Source organism: Geotrypetes seraphini, chromosome 14 (genome assembly GCF_902459505.1).
Source record: "Geotrypetes seraphini chromosome 14, aGeoSer1.1, whole genome shotgun sequence".
Taxonomy (NCBI): Eukaryota; Metazoa; Chordata; class Amphibia; order Gymnophiona; family Dermophiidae; genus Geotrypetes; species Geotrypetes seraphini.
The window spans coordinates 21,505,324-21,525,233 of NC_047097.1; the positions used below are offsets into that span (position 1 = coordinate 21,505,324).

Below are 19,910 nucleotides of genomic sequence, written 5' to 3' on the forward strand. Positions count from 1 at the left end.
AATTCCCTTTTCAGAAGTTCAGTGCAGTGGCCGATGTTCAGGATTGCTGTTTTGCCCCAAGTGTCCAGGTCGAAGCAGATCATATTGTGATCACTGCTTCCCAGCGTCCCATCTACTTCTACACCTTGCGCCGGTCCTCATAGTCCATTTAGAATTAAGTCCAGAATTGCATTTCCTCTCGTATTTTCCTTGACAAGTTGTTCCAGGAAGCAATCGCCTACAGCATCCAGGAACTTGGTCTCCGTACCGCAGCCGGAGGTGCCTAGGTTCCAGTCTATCTCCGGATAATTGAAGTCACCCATGATAACTGTGTTGCCTCCCTTGCAGTTGCGTTTAATCTCGTCTGTCATCTCTCTATCAATTTCTTCAGACTGCCCTGGGGGTCGATAGAAGATGCCGATCTTCGTTCCCATTCCTTCTGTTCCCAGAATTTTGGCCCATAGAGACTCTACCTTATTTTTCGTTTCCAGCGTGTTCTCTCAATTCCTTCTTTGATGTATAGGGCAATACCCCCACCATTTTGACCTACTCTGTCTCTGCGGTATAGCTTGTATCCTGGTAGCACAGTGTCCCAGGCGTTTTCCTCATTCCACCATGTTTCCATGACGCCGATGATGTTAAGGTTATCTTTTTGTGCCATAGCTTCTAATTCCCCCATCTTGTTTCTTAGGCTTCTTGCATTTGTGTACATACACTTGAGATTATACAGGATGTTCAGTCCAGTTGGAAAGTATCTAGAGTTTAGGGATAAGATGAAATATTCTTTAGTGGAGACCACATTTTATTGGTTGCTTTTCATTCATAGCTATGAATCAATATTGCTATAGCCCACCAGAAAGAAGAATTGGCAGATTTCCAATGAGAGAGAATAATTTGTAAAGTGATGGCAATTAGAGCATCTAGTAGTTTGGAGTGCCATTTATCTAGGGCAGTGATTCCCAACCCTGTCCTGGAGGAACACCAGGCCAATCGGGTTTTCAGGCTAGCCCTAATGAATATGCATGAGAGAGATTTGCATATGATGGAAGTGATAGGCATGCAAATTTGCTTCATGCATATTCATTAGGGCTAGCCTGAAAACCCAATTGGCCTGGTGTTCCTCCAGGACAGGGTTGGGAACCACTGCCCTAATGAATATGCATGAAGCAAATTTGCATGCCTATCACTTCCATCATATGCAAATCTCTCTCATGCATATTCATTAGGGCTAGCCTGAAAACCCAATTGGCCTGGTGTTCCTCCAGGACAGGGTTGGGAATCACTGCTCTAGACCAATACCATCCTATTTATATCTTTTTGAAGAAGCGACCTCCAAAATTGTACAGTTTTCCATGATGCAGATTCGCATCCAATGGAGGCAGTGCATAATTATAGTCCTCATCCATACTCCACTCAGGCTTTCCCTTAATGTCCACCTGAATGGTGGGTGGGGGGAGGGAAATGTATTTTGAGGATTAAAATTACTTAATTATAATATTGTAATCACATCATGTGTCTTATTGTATTAATAATTGGGAAGAGGATGGGAGAAAATGATTGTTTTATGTATTATTTGTGGAGTTAATAGTGCGTTTTATGCAGTATTTTATGTTCAATTAATTTTGTATTGCACTGTCAATGTTTGAAAATCAATAAAGATTTAAAAACAAAAAAGTCCACCTGAATGCAAGTACTGTACTATGGAAAATAGTTGCAGCAGAATACATAGCCAAATTATACCTATGTGACCAGGATAGCAGCATTCACACAAGCATCCCCTTAAAGAATTACCTCCATCATCTCAACGATTCTCCTGAATTAGAAACACCTCTTGTAATGGCGACATTTCCAGAGTGATGGGCTGTGTGCTGTGCTCTGCCTCTGCGTTTCGTGGATCGCCAGAACCCTTTATTTACCAAACCCACTTCCTCCCTCACACTGCAGGGGCTGCTTGGACCACATTTCTACCACTGCCTGTGCCTCCTAGCACTGGGTTTCTCTGCACACTACAAGCAGGGGATAATGCAAAGGGAAGCTTCTGCTCCAGTGCGGCAGCTGGTAAGCCAGCGCTGGGAACAGTGAGCAATTGTCTTATACTGTGCCAGGGCATTTTGTGCCCCAAGGGTCAGCCTCTTGGCCACGGAACTGTAAACAAATACACCAGCTCCTCCAGAGACCATCATAAAAACTCTGAGCTTTCCTCTTAGAGATCTTTTGTCTTTTATCCCAAAGAGACAAGCAGACTTCTAGTATCAGAGCTACACTGAAAAAAATAATAAAAGAAGCACAAGTGATTGTTCAGAATTAAAGCTAAGTCCTCTGCAGGTACAGGATGTGCAAAAGTGAACACGAAACAGGCCACGTTGCAAAAGACAAAAGACAATGACTTTCCTCCTCCTCTTGAAGATTTTCAGTGGCGTAGGAGCAGGAGGAGGGTGCAGTCACCCCTCCTGCTCCAGAAGATGGGAGCCTGCCTCGAAGGAGCAGGAGGGACCAGGCATCTCTCCTGCTCCCAACAATTATAAAGGTACCAAGGTGGGTGGGCTGGGCCGACCAGAGGTGGGGGGTGGGAGGCCTAGGAGCAGGAGAGACCGAGCATCCCTCCTGCTCCCAACTTTGGTGTCGGGGGTGGGCCGTGCTGTGTCGGGGGGGGGGGGGGGGGGGGAGTGCTGCACTGATTTTTTTTTCTGTTTTAACACATGGCAAGAGGGAGTTGGCACCTCTCTTGCTTTTTTCTCTGGGGGGGGGGGCGTGGCAGAGCAGAGCAGGGCAGGCAGGAAAGATCGCGGCCCTGGGGGGGTGTCGGGCAGATCTCTCTTGCCTATTCCCAGACTCTCCTGCTCTCTGCCGCCATTCCCCGCAGTGCAGGCCCGCTTTAAAACCACGGGCTTGCACTGCAGGGAATGGCGGCAGAGAGCAGGAGAGTCCGGGAGCAGGCAAGAGAGATCTGGGCTGGGCTGAGCCCTGACAGCAGTGACAGGAGGCTGCTTCTCCTGTCACTACTGTCAGGGTGTGCGCATGAGCGGGGAACGCTCTGGCCGTGAGAAGGGGGAATGTAGGGGGTGTGTTAATGATCGTCTCCATTTGCATGAAGGCCTTTACTGAATCAGTCGGCTGGCATGCAATAGGAAACGGATCATGCACGGTTTGGAGGTTTAGTGAATCCTGCCCTAAATGTTTTATACCCCAGGCCAGTGCAAAACATTTGGGATGGCTAAACATTTGTTGGCACCTAAGTTAAGAGGGAAACACCATTTAAAACACTACTTTAAAAAAAATGTCAAGGTGCTTTTCAGCACCCCAAAAAAAACCCAAAACCCCAGCACCAAAATCACGCCTCTGGAAGTGCCTACTGACTAGGGTTACCAGATTTGTGCAGTGACATCTGTGGTTTGCTCAGTGGTTTGAACAGTTCAGTGTTCTTTGTCATACAAATGTATGGAACACTGGACTACTTATATGCACTAGGTAGGCTTGCCAAAAAACTATCTCACATCTGCCCTGAATTTATGTCCAATATTTACCATCCTGAGGCCCTTATAAAGGAACAAGTCATTAAGTTCTGATAACGCTATCAGGTTGGTGTTTCATGAATCACGCCCATATGACCCCTGAGGAAGACTTTAAAGGTCGAAACACGGACCTTGTTGGGTCCTCTTCATTGACTTTAGTTATGGATGAACTTAACAGCTTCGAACTTGAGGATTTACTGCTTGTTTCAATAAAGCCTTCATCAATAACATCTGGTTCCACAGCCTTTTTTGCTTTGGACTTTATAAATCACGCTACCTCTGAAGATTTATTCCGAGGTTCTGTCTTCTGTCTGTTGAGCTTCTGTTGAATAAGTAGAGATTGATCTGTACGAGAGTCATAACCCCCATGTTCCGAGTCATCTGTGCAAGTGTCTCTTCCAGCCTCTACAAAGAAAGAAACGGAAGGCAGAATCTTAAGCATCACTGAACTTATTAATTTAAGATGTATGGTGGTATATGGGACAGAATATTACCCATATTATCAATAAACAGAGTTATGAAAAGTAAGGAAAATGATAGAGCACAGGAAGGTGGGTAATCCCTAAATTATCCAACTTGCTTGAATAATGTGGGCTTTTATTACTTGTACCATTTGGACTTGCCCCCAACTTCTCTTATGCATGCATATCAGTGCACACAGTTAATTTGCATGCACAACTTGATTAATTGGCTTAATCTGTGCTAATAATTGGCAATTAACACCTCCTAATTGATGCTAATTGGCATGAATTAAAAGTTACATGCACAATGTGGAAAGCACAATTCTATAAAAAGTATGTGCCAGTTGTAGTTCATGAATTTGAAAAGGGGGTGTGGCCAGGGGAGGGGCTTGGGCGGATCATGGGAATTCCTAAAAGTTATGCACATGAATATGCATGAGGTAGATTTGCATCTCAAGGAGGCAGTGCATGCAAATCCATCTCATACATATTCATTGTGGATATCCTGAAAACCTGACCTGCCTGTGGCTCTCAAGGATTGGAATTTCCTCCCCATGTTATAGAATATGCCGATCCATGCACAACTTAGGCACCTAAAAGTTATGCAATGCACTGGCATTTTGCGTGATTTTAAAAAAAGGTACAAGCACCTTATCGAATCGCATTATGCGCCTCTCTTTTTGGTGCTGTATATAGAATCAGGCCCTTAGTCCGTATTCTCTATAGGGTGCCAATCGTGCTATCGGACTGTATAGAGAATCGTGCGTCCACGAAAGATAGGCACTGGAAAAGTAGCCCAGGATTTTCTGGGCCTACATTTCCAACAGCCTATCTATGCCATGAATCACACCTATGTAGGCTCTTTACGGCACCTAACACCACTTCTGGCATTAGCCAGGCCCATAGTGGCATTAAGCACTGTACAGCACCTACGTAGGCATGATTCCGACACCTTTTATTGAGGCGTCAGTAGGCACTTAATTTTTTTACCGTTTAAAACAGCGTCTCTCAATTAACTTAGGCACCGGTAGAGTGCCTACCGGTGTGTAAGTTTTGGCATCGTTTATAGAATATCCCCCTCAAAGTCTATCAAATTACTTTACTTCCTTTTAATTGGAGATGTGTACGATTTCCAAATCCAAATTGGCTTACAGAGTAATGCAATGCGCATTAATCACGAGTGCGCAGATGGCTGAGGTAACTTCAAATTATACATGGGAATAATAAGATTTCATGTCGATGCTTTTAGGGTCATCAAAGAAAATTGTGTTATTAAGAAAGCAACTGCCCCCAGTTATGACCTGAACGGTATCTTTGCTCAAGTTAAGGTGTAAATTAAAAGGGAAAGAGGTCATAGAATTGTTTTGCATATTATTACCCTAAAACGACTCCTACTGCTTTTGTCAAACAACGAAAAAGCTCAGAGCAGATACAATCTGCCGTCTTCTTTTTCTTCACTGGTTTTGATTGATAGCTTGCTTTAAGGTCCCTACACAGCTCCCAGTCTTTGGAAGCAGCGATTCAAAGAGCAGGTGGAAAAATAATCTGCTCCGATCACAAGGCATCTGCTAAGTCATATTCACAGCCTAAGGAAGACATCCACAGTTTTGATTTCTACAGACATTCCAGAGTTCTGCAACACAGAAAGAGCTTCAGGAATCTCCAGGGTACCTGGGACATTTCAGAGGTGGCTTTTCTGTTATAACATAACATAAAATCGGATTTCCATAACCATAGAGTGCTATGCGGTTTACAAAAGATTGAGTTAAATTAACATAATTGAATGAGCTCGATAGAATGGAATTCTAATTATCTAAAAATTTAGTGAATATCAGAGTTTTTAATTGTCTTCTAAAATGTAAATCGGAATAAGAAGTCGGTAACAAATGCCGAAAGTCTTTATCATAAAGAGCCACCTGAAAAGAAAGGGTGTGGTTATGATATCTTTTAAATTTGCAGCCCTTGACAGACGGAAATACAAAGAGAGCATGGGATCGTCTAAGGTTCCTCTGAGAGCCAACTGACCGAACCCAACTTAAAGAGTATACGAGCCTCTACTGGTAGCCGATGTAATTCCTGAAAAAAGGGAGTTACATGATTGAACATTTTCAGTTCATGTAACTCCCTTTTTTATGGCAATCATCTTCCTAAAACACTGCAGCACATTTTCCATTGCTTTTGTCTTCAGCACAATTCATTTTGCATCGGGCTCTTGGTTTGTTCCATTTGCGCTTCTGTTATTACTTAACTGATGCAGGAGAAAAGCTATTGGAAGAGTAAAGTGTTCCACTGTGAAAAGGATAATTTCCCTTTGAATAATGCATGCATTAAACAGCAACAGAATTCCAAGGGGGGGGGGGGGGGAATCCTTATATTTCAGAATCAGAAATGAGAAGAGACTGGAAGCCCTGAATATGTATACCCTAGCGGAAAGGAGAGACAGGGGAGATATGATTCAGACGTTCAAATACTTAAAGGGTATTAACGTAGAACAAAATCTTTTCTTGAGAAAGGAAAATGGTAAAACCAGAGGACATAATTTGAGGTTGAGGGGTGGTAGATTCAGGGGCAATGTTAGGAAATTCTACTTTACGGAGAGGGTAGTGGATGCCTGGAATGCGCTCCCGAGAGAGGTGGTGGAGAGTAAAACTGTGACTGAGTTCAAAGAAGCGTGGGATGAACACAGAAGATTTAGAATCAGAAAATAATATTAAATATTGAACTAGGCCAGTTACTGGGCAGACTTGTACGGTCTGTGTCTGTGTATGGCCGTTTGGTAGAGGATGGGCTGGAGCAAATCTTAACAGAGATTTCGGCAGGTGGAACCCAAGCATAGTACCGGGTAAAGCTTTGGATTTTTGCCCAGAAATAGCTAAGAAGAAAAAAAAAAAAAAAAAAAATATTTTAAATTGAATCAGGTTGGGCAGACTGGATGGACCATTCGGGTCTTTTTCTGCCGTCATCTACTATGTTACTATAATCACAATACCTTTACCTGGCTTTGATTTTAGGAGGCATGTTTCCAGTAGATTGCTAGTATACTGAAGGAAAGCAAAGAGCTGAGAATATGCCTGAAGCCAAGGATGCTTCTAGAGGCTTCCACGCACACTCGCTCTCTGAAAGCAAGAGCATAAGAAACATCCAAAGTCCAACAAGCTCAACAGTGGCAGTCTGGGCCACAATTATTCCTGCAGATTCCAAAATGTAGGGAAGTATGAAAATTGGAGGGGCTGCCACTTCCACGCACAACTTACAGAATACAATAAGTTACGAACACCCTAGCCGCATTTTGTGCCCAATGAGAGATAAGAATATAAGAATAGCCTTACTGGGTCAGACCAATGGTCCATCTAACCCTGTATTCCGTCTTGACGGAGGCCAATACAAGTCACAAGTACCTGGCAAAAACCCAAATAGCAGCATTCCAGAGCAAGCAGTGGCTTCTCCCATGTCTGTCTCAACAGCAGTTTAAAGACTTTTCCTCCAGGAGCTTGTCCTTTTTTAAAACTAGCTATATTAATTGCTTTTACCACATCCTTTGGCAACACATTCAAGAGCTTAACTATTCTCTGAGTGAAAAAATATTTCCTCCTATCGGTTTTAAAAGTATTACTCTGCACGTTCATTGAGTGTCCCCTAGTCTTTGTAAATCTTGATGCAGAATAAAATCGATCCACTTGTACCCATTTTACACCACTCAGGATTTTGTTGACTTCGATCCTATCTCCCCTCAGCCATCTCTTTTCCAAGTTGAAGAGTCCTAATCTCTTTAGTCTTTCCTCATACGAGAGGAGTTCCATCCCCTTTATCATCTTGATCGTTCTTCTTTGAACCTTTTCTGGTGCCACTATATCTTTTTTGAGGTAAGGAGATTAGAACTGAACACAATGCTCAAGGTGAGGTCGCACCATTGAGATGCAGGTCTATGGCTGTTGTAACTGTGAGCCCATAAATGTAAGGTGTACGAATACCAGGACACATTAGTATTCTAGACTGAAATCTGAGCAACCAGTTGCCATTATAGAGTAGGCTTTGACCACACACTTATAGAACAGCTCCACAATGCATTGATGTCATGACTCTAAGATGCACAAAGAGGTTTTCCCTCCTTATTCTGTAAATGCACATCCAAAAAGGATAATGAGGTTCCTGCAAAAGAACATTTGCTGGTTATTGCATCATGACTCCAGTGGAATCTGAGCCTGAAAAAGTTTATTAAATATAACATAAAACATAAAAATTGACTTTATAGACCATAAGGATCTATGCGGTTTACAAAAGATTAACTTATATCACAAATAGAACAATGAAGAAAATTAATTTTACCCCAAAATCTGGAAAATAAATAAAGGGGTCTTTTACTAAAGCGCTAACCGATTTAGCGTGATAAATGCTAACATGCCCATTATATTCCATGGGTGCATTAGCTTTTAGCGTGTGCTAAATCAATTAGTGCGCGCCTTAGTAAAAGACCCCATAAGTCTTCAAATGTCTTCTGAACTCCAAGTATGACATAGATACCAAGAATAGTTGTCTAAAATCTTGATCCCAAAGAGCAGCGTAAACTCATCTGCTCCCTAGTTGTCTTCTTGTGCTTGGATCCTCAGCCCCAGCTTTGAAATGCATATTCAGTTTGGCAAAATCAGCGCATCGACCCCGTAAAGTACAGAGTCAAAAAGTTAAGGGATGAAAGTTTGCAAGAAAAAATAGCGCGATAGAAAAACTTGGAACATGGCCGATCTCCATCATCCATGACATTGCTTTTTCCCCCGCATTAAATATTTTGCTCAAGGAATTGCACTTTGAAAACAGTAAATCTGTGAGAAAAGCCCTCAAACTTGCAGGCAAGTGGTCCGTGGCTAAGAGTACTTGATTGCCCATTAAAACTTGTCTCGTGTGACTGCTTCCATGACATCTCTGGAGCTCCCTCTACAGCTGCTAAGGCAACCAGTCAAATATATCAAGACATGATTCATAGACTACTTTCTCCTAGTTTGTTCCAATGGGAATCACTCTTTATAAAGTGGATCACAAAGACCTGTTTTATATCACATAATTGCCCCACTGTAATGCATAAGTTAAACCTTTTACAAATCAGACCCTTAGGCTCCGGTACTCAAATATCTTCTACATTTTACTATGCTAATCCACTGGAACTAATAGAAGCTGACGGGAGTTCCCATAAATATATAAAAAGCCATAAGATCTCTAAGGGAATGAAAGAGAGAGCAGATGGCATGGATGAGTAGTCTGGATAGGCCACACAGGCCTGTAGTCTCAAACTAGTACCAATATTGGTGGCCACCTTATAAGCCGCTACCTATCACGTGTCAATTACGCATCAGTGCCAGCTTCAGAATCACGCCAATGTGAAAGATAGGCACCAGAAATGTAGACCAGGGTTTTCCTGGACTACATTTCCAGTGCCTATCTTCATGTGAATCGTGCCTACGTAGACACTTTAAGCCACCAAACACCACTTCGGGCGTTGGCCATGCCTACTTTGGCATTCAAAGGCTTAAAGTGCCTATATGTGCCTGAAATCCCTGTTAAAAATGCCGTTTGGATAGCATTTTTAACGGAGGTATGGGTGCCTACTGGTACCTAGAAAATCAGTGTTGTTTTTTAAATCTGGGCCATAGTTTTTTTTTATCTGTAAGAATCATTTCCACTAGCAGGTCACCCATGTATCCACCACTCTATACCTATAAAGAAGTATTTATTCTTGTTTCTTTGCCTTCATTTTTCAATGGCTCTGTGTTTCTCCTGAAAGAATCATTTCCACCAGGAGGTCATCCAAGCATCCACCACCCTATATCAATAAAGAAGTATTTACTCTTGTTTCTTTACCAATACTCTAGGGAGCATAATGTGTTATTATTTCTAAGGTTGCGATAGATCATATTATTCCAAGATTCAGGATATCCCTTATAGGTTTATGCCCCTTGTTTCTCTTCCAAATCCTTTACACCAGTGGTTCTCAACCCTATCCTGGAGGACCACCAGAACAGTCGGGTTTTTGGGATAGCCCTAATGAATATGCATGAGAGAGGTTTGCATATAATGGAGGTGACAGGCATGTGAATCTGATTAAGGCTATCCCTAAATCCTGACTGGCCTGGTGGTCCTCCAGGACAGGGTTGGGAACCACTGCCTTACACTGTCTTCCAAAATTCAATGGGAAAATTGTCCATGGTACGGAAAGAAAGCTTTGGCCTTTTTTTTAAGAGTATAAACGTCCAAATACCATTACGTTTTATCTAGAATGAAAAACATTAATATCAAACAACACAAATTCAGCCGCTTAATTTTTTTCCATCTAGCTCAGGGGTGTCAAAATCCCTCCTCAAGGGCCGCAATCCAGTCGGGTTTACAGGATTTCCCCAATGAATATGCATTGAAAGTAGCGCATGCAAATAGATCTCATGCATATTCATTGGGGAAATCCTGAAAACCTGACTGGATTGTGGCCCTCGAGGAGGGGCTTTGATACCCCTGATCTAGCTGGTTATCTATTTTGCAGGACTTGACAACTTATGAACCTTCAACAGGAAGCTAGTGAGGTGTAGTTAGATCCTCTGCTGTTGACGTCACCATTACTGTTCCTATCCACAGTAAAACATTATTTGTTAAAACATTCCTCCTTGATGTTTCCTAATTAAAAATTAACCACACACACTTAATTCATTCGATCGTTAATGTTCTCGAGGGGCAGTTCAGGCCAGATTACGGAAGAAATGAAATCCATCAATCAAAGCTATTATGAAACTTCTATAAGATTGGCAACAAAATGAAACAAAATTCTGTACATAGCAAGTCTGTATCTTACTTCTTTGAAAGATTACTACATTGAGGAACTGACAGCTCATAGATCACTAACCCCTTCTTTTACTAAGGTGTGCTATGCGCTAACCGTTAACGTGTCCATAGACTAAAATTTTTACATTTTGTCCAAATTTTACATATAAAAATGAGACACGTATTATAAAAAATCCAAACACGTCCATGTTTCATCTACTGCTTCCTTCGGGGTGGGGGTTGTAAGGAAGGCAAAACCAACTTCCAGTGCAAACACCTACAGAAAACCAAGCATATATATATATATATATATATATATATATACAGTGGCATAGGGAGGGTGGGAGGTACCCGGGGTGGTGGGGTCTCCTGTCGCCCTCTTCTCCACCCCCGCCGCACATGCTTCCCTGGTGCAAGCAGCATCTCTAACTCGTTGCCTGTGCCAGCATCGGCTCTCCTTCTGATGTCACTTCCTAGTCGCGGGACCCAGAAGTGACGTCAGAGGGGAGTGACGAGGCTGGCACGATAAGAAGGTTGGAGCTGCTGCTCATGCCGGCGAAGAGCTAGAAGTATTGTGGGGGGTGAATTGAAGGCACGCGTGAGGCGGGGGAGGAGTGGGAAGGAGCAGGGGACGGAGAGGAGGATAGGTGCTGGCGCCACACCAAGACGGTGCCCAGGGCAGTCTGTCGTCCCCCACTTACTACATCACTGTGTAAATTAAAATATATATATTCTCTCTTGTAGGTCTCCACCATCAGCTGCCTTTGTATAGATAGATAGAGAGGAGCCAACTTTTCAAAATTATTGGGGGGGGGGTGCTAAACCCAATATATATATATCTTTCATATCTCTATCTATATCTATACAAATATCTATTGATCTATCTATCTATAGAAGCCAAGTCTGCGGGTGCTGTGAGAGCTTGAGCACCCCCCCCTAATATTGAACAAACTCCTTGACTGTGTCCAGGGAGAGGTAATTTCCATTAGGTTTACCAACCCCCCCCCCCCCCAATAATTTTGAAAAGTTGGCTCCTCTCTATCTATCTATACAAAGGCAGCTGATGGTGGAGACCTACAAGAGAGAGTCTATAAGCCAAGAATAATGCCCATTTTCTAACTTGGGCATGCCCCCTCCAAAGAATAATTTTCAGAATCAGTAATACGTGTGTTAATGCATGCCAACAGGAAAAATATTGCAAAACGCTTTAACGCATTTCTGTGGTAACCTGTTGGTATGCGTTAACCACACATTAAGGGCTTAATGCCCTTAGTTAACTGTACAAACGAAGCTTTTTGTATGGTTAAAAATCACTCTACCTCGTTCCTGTTCTGCATGTATTTCAGGTGATTCTGCACTGAGGGGCTGCGGTGAGATCCGATTGGGTTGAAGCCACGAAGAGTGTTTGTTCAGGTTCTGAGGATGTGTTTGGCTCTGGGCTAAGCACGGCATGCTTCTCCTAGAGGACTTTAGTGAGTGATCTTTACTCGTTTCACTTCTACTTGTATTCATACCTAAAAGCAAAAAAGATAGGAAACTAAGAAACTGCAAATTAAAACCATATTTTCTAAATAATAGACAATAAAGCAGTGTGAAAACTCATTGTAAGCTCTCTAAGGGTGAAAACTTGCAGCAGCCTTTTCAGTAGCAAGACAGAAGCGTAAGAGGATTACTCCTGCCCCAGCTCACCACTGGACCACAAGGGCTTACGGAGGCCTGTGACAGATCCAGGGTCCAGGAAGCAGGAGGGGAGATGCAGAGCCGGCTAGGACAGGGCAGAGAAGATTCCTGTCCCACCTAACCGCTAGTCACCAGGAGGAAGTGGGAATTTCTCCTGCCGGCTGACTTGTGGTGGGGTTCGGGGGTTCCCTGCCGTGGCCGCTCCCCCATCAGCTGAACGGTAGGGACTTCCCAAATCTGCGATTTTGTAACCGGTGCCCTACAGAACTGCGGCTTTGGGGAATCCCCCTGCCACACTCAGCTGCTGCGGTCTAGCGGCTGAAATGTAGACCTGGGTTTTCTGGGCCTACATTTCAACCGCCTATCATGGCATGGCTCTGTAACTCGCGCCCTGGAATGATTGACAGGCAGTCCTCAATATCTTCTTGAAATACGATAAGGCCCGTGGTGCTGTTTAATTCCTTGCAACAAGGCCTCATGCTGAACTGGGTCTGTGGTGATACCACTGGCAGAATCGGTTATCAGTTGAACACCTCGCTCGGCTGTGTCAGTGGTACGGAAGTTTGGATCTTCAGACCACACTGTCCACTGGCTTTGCCAACCATTCATTGGTAATGCCAAGAGCGTGAAACAGGAAATGTGGTTCAGGTCCAACCAAGTCTCCCACTGACATGCTTCGGTGTACCTGCTTGCCACAACAAAACTGTTGTTTGCCAAAATGCGTGTGTTTAGGTATTAGCAAAGTAAGTTACATTTCTGTTATTTTCCACAATAAAGAGCAGACATGGAAGGTTCATTTAATAAAATACCGCTAGATTTTATGTATTCAGTGGCTTTGAGCGACCCCAGAATGGGCTTTACAAATATTTTTTAAAAATTATTTTCTGATCACGCACAATGAAATTCATGGGAAAAACTTCAATTCACACAGTTTTTCCAACTATAGGTTTTTCTAGACAACCTAACGGGGCAGGTGCTGGACGATCAGGCAGTCAAGCTTTTAGTCGATACTAAGAATTGCATCCATCTTTAATGGCTTATGATTTACTCAACTAAAATGAAAGCCTGACTCTAAAGAGAATATAATGCACTTTTCCAGCATTAGCTCAGAGAAAAAGACATGATTAAATAGCATTTTCAAGATCATTTCGGTTGAAAATGAAATGCAGCAGTGGAATTGAAATTGTAGGACCACTGCTAATATTTGTGCTGCATGCTGAGGATTCTCCCATATTTTAGGAAATACTGCTTTGTCTAACCTACAGAGAAGATAAAATAGTAACATGAACCCAACAGATTCAAGTCCACAAAAACTAAAAATGTCCAAGCTATCTGCATTATTTTTTTTTTCCATAACATCCTAAAGCAATAGCATTGCATTAAAATAATGAAGACGCAAGAGTAAGCAGCATATGGGCCTATGGCCGCCATTACTAGAATCAGGGCCTATCTCTGTGAATCCCATCCCCCTTCTAAATGGATAATTTTGGACAAATTGAGCCGGATTCAGTAAATGGCACTGAAAATTCAGCACCAAGAAAATATCAACGCTGAAAGGTATCCTATAAAGGGCATTCTGGGATGGGTGTTCTTCACAGCATAGGAGATAGGCCCCGATTCTAGTAATGGCGCTCTACGTTAGGCGGCCATAGACATCCTACCACCACCTAACTCAGTGGTCTCAAACTCAAATCATTTGCAGAGCCACATTGTGGATCTGTAGTTACTTGGAGGGCCGCAGAAAAAATTAGTTAATGTCGTATTCAAGAAATGACAATTTTGCATGAGGTAAAACTCTTTATAGTTTATAAATCTTTCCTTTTTAGATGGGAGAATGGCAGCCATTTTGAAGGCACCCTTTGGCGCCTCCGTTTTTTTTAAAGTCAGTTCTTAATTGGTTTTAATCGAGGCTGTGAATTACTCTGCTGTTTCTCACCAATTAAAATAATTAAGTTAGGCCAATGGTCTCAAACTCGCGACAAGGGGGCCACATGCGGCCCACCAAGTACTATTTTGAGGCCCTTGGTATGTTTATCATAATCACAAAAGTAAAATAAAACAGTTTCTTGATCATACGTCTCTTTAATTATAAATGACAATATTATTATTAAGACTTAGCCAAAACTATAAAGAGTTTTACCTCATGCAAAACTGCCATTTCTTTAATAAGACATTAACTATTTTTTTTCTGAGTACCTACAAATCCAAAATATAGCCCTGCAAAGGGTTTGAGTATGAGACCGTGCCGTACAGGCTGAATATTGAACATACATTGGCTCTGTGAATCCCATCCCCCTTCTAGATGGATAATTTTGGACAAATTGAGCCGGATTCAGTAAATGGCACTGAAAATTCAGCACCAAGAAAATATCAGCGCTGAAAGGTATCCTATAAAGGGCATTCTGGGATGGGTGCTCTTCACAGCATAGGAGATAGGCCCCGATTCTAGTAACGGCGCTCTACGTTAGGCGGCCATAGACATCCTACCACCGCCTAACTTAATTGTTTTAATTGGTGAGAAACAGCAGAGTAATTCACAGCCTCGATTAAAACCAATTAAGAACTGACTTTAAAAAAAACGGAGGCGCCAAAGGGTGCCTTCAAAATGGCTGCCATTCTCCCATCTAGAAAGGCGCTGTACAATGCGTAATGCCACTGCAGGCATGGCTATCGCCAGAGGCTATCACCGGAAGTGGCATTAGTCATCATAAAGTGCCTTCATAGCCACAATTGTCATGAAAGGCAGGCATCAGAAATGTAGGCCTTAAAACCCTGGCATATGCTTCTTATATGAAGCCGCAATTCCACCAGTGCCAAATTTTTTTATTTTTCTGTTCTTGCCCATTTTTGTCTCTCATAATATGTCCCTTATATTCCTCCCACCGGCTCCTTCATGATTTTTTTTTTCTATAAGGGATGTTCAGTATAGCACAGCATTGGGTATGTTTTACATTGAGCTCGTGCAGGGCTTTCTTACCCACGTCACCTGCACCCTGCATTTAGTACATCCCACCTCCCACCTCAACAACGTTTATACTCAGGCTGGTGGCCCTCGGGGTTTTTTAGGCCTTCCTTTCTTTTTTTTCAGATTAGGGTAGGTTCTAGAATTTTCTCTTCTATTTAGTTTCTTGTCCGGGCTTGTTTTTCTCGATTGCAGTTTTGGCGCCTTTTCGCGAAACGCCTTTTCTCGAAACGTCACGTGACCGCTTGACCTCGAGCACAAGGTTAAAAAGCCGGGCTCGCGCCACTTCGCTTTTAGTCAGGAGTTTGCGCGTTGCTGCTCGAGCGCTCGGGCGAAAGCTCTGCTCGCGGCTTCGCTGATGTTCTGTGACTTTTGCATGTCTCAGGTATGGCCTCTCTTCATGCCCCCCCCCCCTCCGCCGTGCAACCCCAGCTATCTCGCCCGCGGGTCTTTTGTGTTCCACAGTTGTGCCATTTTGGGGTTTCTTTTTTCGACTCGACACTTTCGTCAGGTACAGTTTTATTCAGTTTTCCAGTCAAAAGTCAAACAGTTTTACGCTTCTCTTTTTATTATTATTATTAACTTTCTGGGTTCCTTCATTGTACATTTAAGTATTTTTTTTCCGGTTCGGTTTTGTTCAGTTTTCCAGTCAAAAGTCAAACAGTTTTACGCTTCTCTTTTTATTATTATTAACTTTCTGGGTTCCTTCATGGTACGTTTAAGTATTTTTTTTTCCGGTTCGGTTTTGTTCAGTTTTCCAGTCAAAGTCAAACAGTTTTACGCTTCTCTTTTTATTATTATTATTATTAATTTTCTGGGTTCCTTCATTGTACATTTAAGTATTTTTTTTCCGGTTCGGTTTTGTTCAGTTTTCCAGTCAAAAGTCAAACAGTTTTACGCTTCTCTTTTTATTATTATTAACTTTCTGGGTTCCTTCATGGTACATTTAAGTATTTTTTTTTCCGGTTCGGTTTTGTTCAGTTTTCCAGTCAAAGTCAAACAGTTTTACGCTTCTCTTTTTATTATTATTAACTTTCTGGGTTCCTTCATTGTACATTTAAGTATTTTTTTTCCGGTTCGGTTTTGTTCAGTTTTCCAGTCAAAAGTCAAACATTTTTACGCTTCTCTTTTTATTATTATTATTATTAACTTTCTGGGTTCCTTCATGGTACGTTTAAGTATTTTTTTTCCGGTTCGGTTTTGTTCAGTTTTCCAGTCAAAGTTAAACAGTTTTACGCTTCTCTTTTTTATTATTATTAATTTTCTGGTTTCCTTCATGGTATGTTTAAGTAGGTGTCAGATCAAAAGCGCGCCGGGACAAAGGTGCGCCCAGTCAATTGAGCGCAGCGCGGAGGCGCGCGCCGCTCTAAATTATTGTTTTTAGGGCTCCGACGGGGGGCGTGGGGGGGGGGGGGAACCCCTCCAGTTTACTTAATAGACATCGCGCCGCCTTGTGGGGGTGTGGGGGTTGTAACCCCCCACATTTTACTGAAAACTTAACTTTTTCCCTGTTTTTAGGGAAAAAGTGAAGTTTACAGTAAAATGTGGAGGGTTACAACCCCCCAAACTGCCCATAACGCCGGCGCGATGTCTATTAAGTAAACTGGAGGGGGGGGGGATTTCCCAACAAAACCCCCCGTCGGAGCCCCTAAAAACTGTAATTTTGTGCGGCGCGCGCCTTTGTCTTTCGCGGTTTTGTTCAGTTTTCCAGTCAAACTCAAACAGTTTTACGCTTGTCTTTTGTTTTATTAACTTTCTGGCTTCCTTCATGGTACGTTTAAGTATTTTTTCTTTACTTTCTGGGTTCCTGCATCCTACTGAGAGGTTATTATGTATTTTGATGCTTTTCTATATATACAAATGCATTTTGCCTTTTCCTTCTCTTGCTAGGTTTTTATATGCACTGCATCTTCCTTTGAGGTTATTATGCATTTTGATGCTTGTCTATATATGCACATACCTTATACCTTTTCCTTCTCTTTGCTGGGATTTTATATGCACTATATATGCTCCTTTGACATTATGTATTTTGATGCTTGTGTATATATGCAAATGCATTTTGCCTTTTCCTTCTCTTGCTAGGTTTTTATATGCACTACATCTTCCTTTGAGGTTATTATGTATTTTGATGCTTGTGTATATATGCACATACCTTATGCCTTTTCCTGCTCTTTGCTGGGTTTTTATATATACTACATCTTCATAGTAACATAGTAGATGACGGCAGATAAAGACCAGTCTGCCCAACCTAATTCAATTTAAATTTTTTAAAATTTTTTCTTCTTAGCTATTTCTAGGCAAGAATCCAAAGCTCTACCCGGTACTGTGCTTGGGTTCCAAGTGCCGAAATATCCATCAAAACCTACACCAGCCCATCTACACCCTCCCAGCCATTGAAGCCCTCTCCAGCCTATCCTCCCCCAAACGGCCATATACAGACAGACTGGGCAAGTTTGCCTCTTTTGAGGTTATTATATATTTTGATGCTTGTTTATATATGCACATGCCATATGCATTTTCCTTTTCTTTGCTGGATTTTTATATATACTACATCCTCATAATGACATAGTAGATGACGGCAGATAAAAACCCAAATGGTCCATCCAGTCTGCCCAACCTGATTCAATTTAATTTTTTTCTTCTTAGCTATTTCTGGGCAAAAATCCAAAGCTCTACCCGTTGCTGTGCTTGAGTTCCAAGTGCCGAAATCTCCATCAAAACCTACTCCAGCCCATCTACACCCTCCCAGCCATTGAAGGCCTCTCCAGCCCATTCTCCACCAAACTGCCATATACAGACAGACCGGGCAAGTTTGCTCTTTTGAGATTATTATATACTTTGATGCTTGTCTATATATGCACATGCCCTGTGTGTTTTCCTTCTCTTTGCTGGGATTTTATATGCACTATATATGTTCCTTTGACATTATGTATTTTGATGCTTATCTATAAATGCAAATGCATTTTGCCTTTTCCTTCTCTTGCTAGGTTTTTATATGCACTGCATCTTCCTTTGAGGTTATTATGTATTTTGATGCTTGTGTATATATGCAAATGCCTTATGCCTTTTCCTTTTCTTGCTGGGTTTTTATATGCACTAAATCCTCCTTTGAGGTTATTATGTATTTTCATGCTTGTCTATATATGCTCATGCCATATACCTGTTCCCACTCTTTGCTGGGTTTTTATATATACTATATCTTCATAGTTACATAATAGATGACGGCAGATAAAGACCCGAATGGTCCATCCAGTCTGCCCAACCTGATTCAATTTAAATTTTTTTAAAATTTTTTCTTATTAGCTATTTCTGGGCAAGAATCCAAAGCTCTACCCGGTGCTGTGCTTGGGTTCCAACTGCTGAAATCTCCGTGAAAACCTACTCCAGCCCATCTACACCCTCACAGCCATTGAAGGCCTCTCCAGGCCATCCTCCCCCAAACGGCCATATTCAGACACAGACCGTGCAAGTCTGCCTCTTTTGAGGTTTTTATGTATTTTGATGCTTGTCTATATATGCACATGCCTTATGCCTTTTCCCTCTCTTGCTGGGTTTTTATACTTGGACTTTTAAATGTTGTTTTATGTATGAATACACCTTATGCTTCATGTATGTAATGGTTTTTATATAAACTACATGCACCTTTGATGTTATTACCGTGTTTTTCGATCTATAAGACGCATCCGTTCGCAACCCACAGTCAAAAGACGCCGTGCTCGCCCGCCTGAAGTCCCCACCCACACCCAAAGCCGCCAGCAGTCGAAGTAGCCCGCCCGCAGCCCATAGTCAGAAGCCGCCCACACCCGATGCCAAAGGAGCCCGTCGAAGCCACCCACACCCTAAGCCCGCCTGCAGCCCGCAGTCAGAATCTGCCCGTCCGAAGCCGCTCGCATCCGAAACCGAAGCCACCCGCCCGAAGCCCACAGTCATAAACCGCCCGCACCTGAAGGATTCCGCCCGAAGCAGAAGCCGCCCGCCCATAGCTCACAGTTGGAAGCCGCCCACACCTGAAGCCAAAGCAGACCACCCAAAGCCGCCGGCACCAGAAGCTGCCGTCAGCCGAAGTAGCCCACATGCAGCCTACAGTCAGAAGCCGCCCGCAGCGAAGGAGCCCGCCTGAATCCGACCACACCCGAACCCACTCGTACACAGCCCACAGACAGATGCCACCCGAAACAAAGGAGCCTGTCCGAAGCTGCCTGCACCTAAAGCAGCCTGCCCGCAGCCCATAGTCAGAAGCCTTCCACAAAGAAATAGCCTGCCCAAAGCCACCCGAAGCCGAAGCAGTCCGCCCGAGGTCCACAGTCAAGCTACCCGCACCCGCCGCCGCCAGCAGATGAAACAGCCCACCTGGAGCACACAGTCAGAAGCCGACTGCAAGGAAGTAGCCGGCACGAAGCCGCCTGCACCCAAAATTGCCAGTAGCCGTAGCTGCCCGCTCGCAGCCCACAGTCAGAATCCACCCGCACCCGAAGCCGCCAGCAGCTTAACATCGCGTCTGCAGCCCACAGTCAGAAG

General features: G+C 43.0%; 1 protein-coding gene across 1 annotated transcript in view; it reads right to left on the bottom strand.

The window, feature by feature from the left end:
* Positions 1-607: 607 nt before the first annotated feature.
* The window catches only part of LOC117347959 (nitric oxide synthase-interacting protein-like), a 74,214-nt gene continuing 54,911 nt past the window's right edge, over positions 608-19,910 (bottom strand). Inside the window, exons 4-6 of the mRNA XM_033919480.1 lie at positions 12,070-12,264; positions 3,769-3,896; positions 608-734 (exon numbers count right to left, since the gene is read on the bottom strand). Of these exons, the coding sequence (XP_033775371.1) occupies positions 702-734; positions 3,769-3,896; positions 12,070-12,264 (356 nt within the window). The 3' untranslated portion in view covers positions 608-701. The remainder of the gene's footprint in view (positions 735-3,768; positions 3,897-12,069; positions 12,265-19,910) is intronic.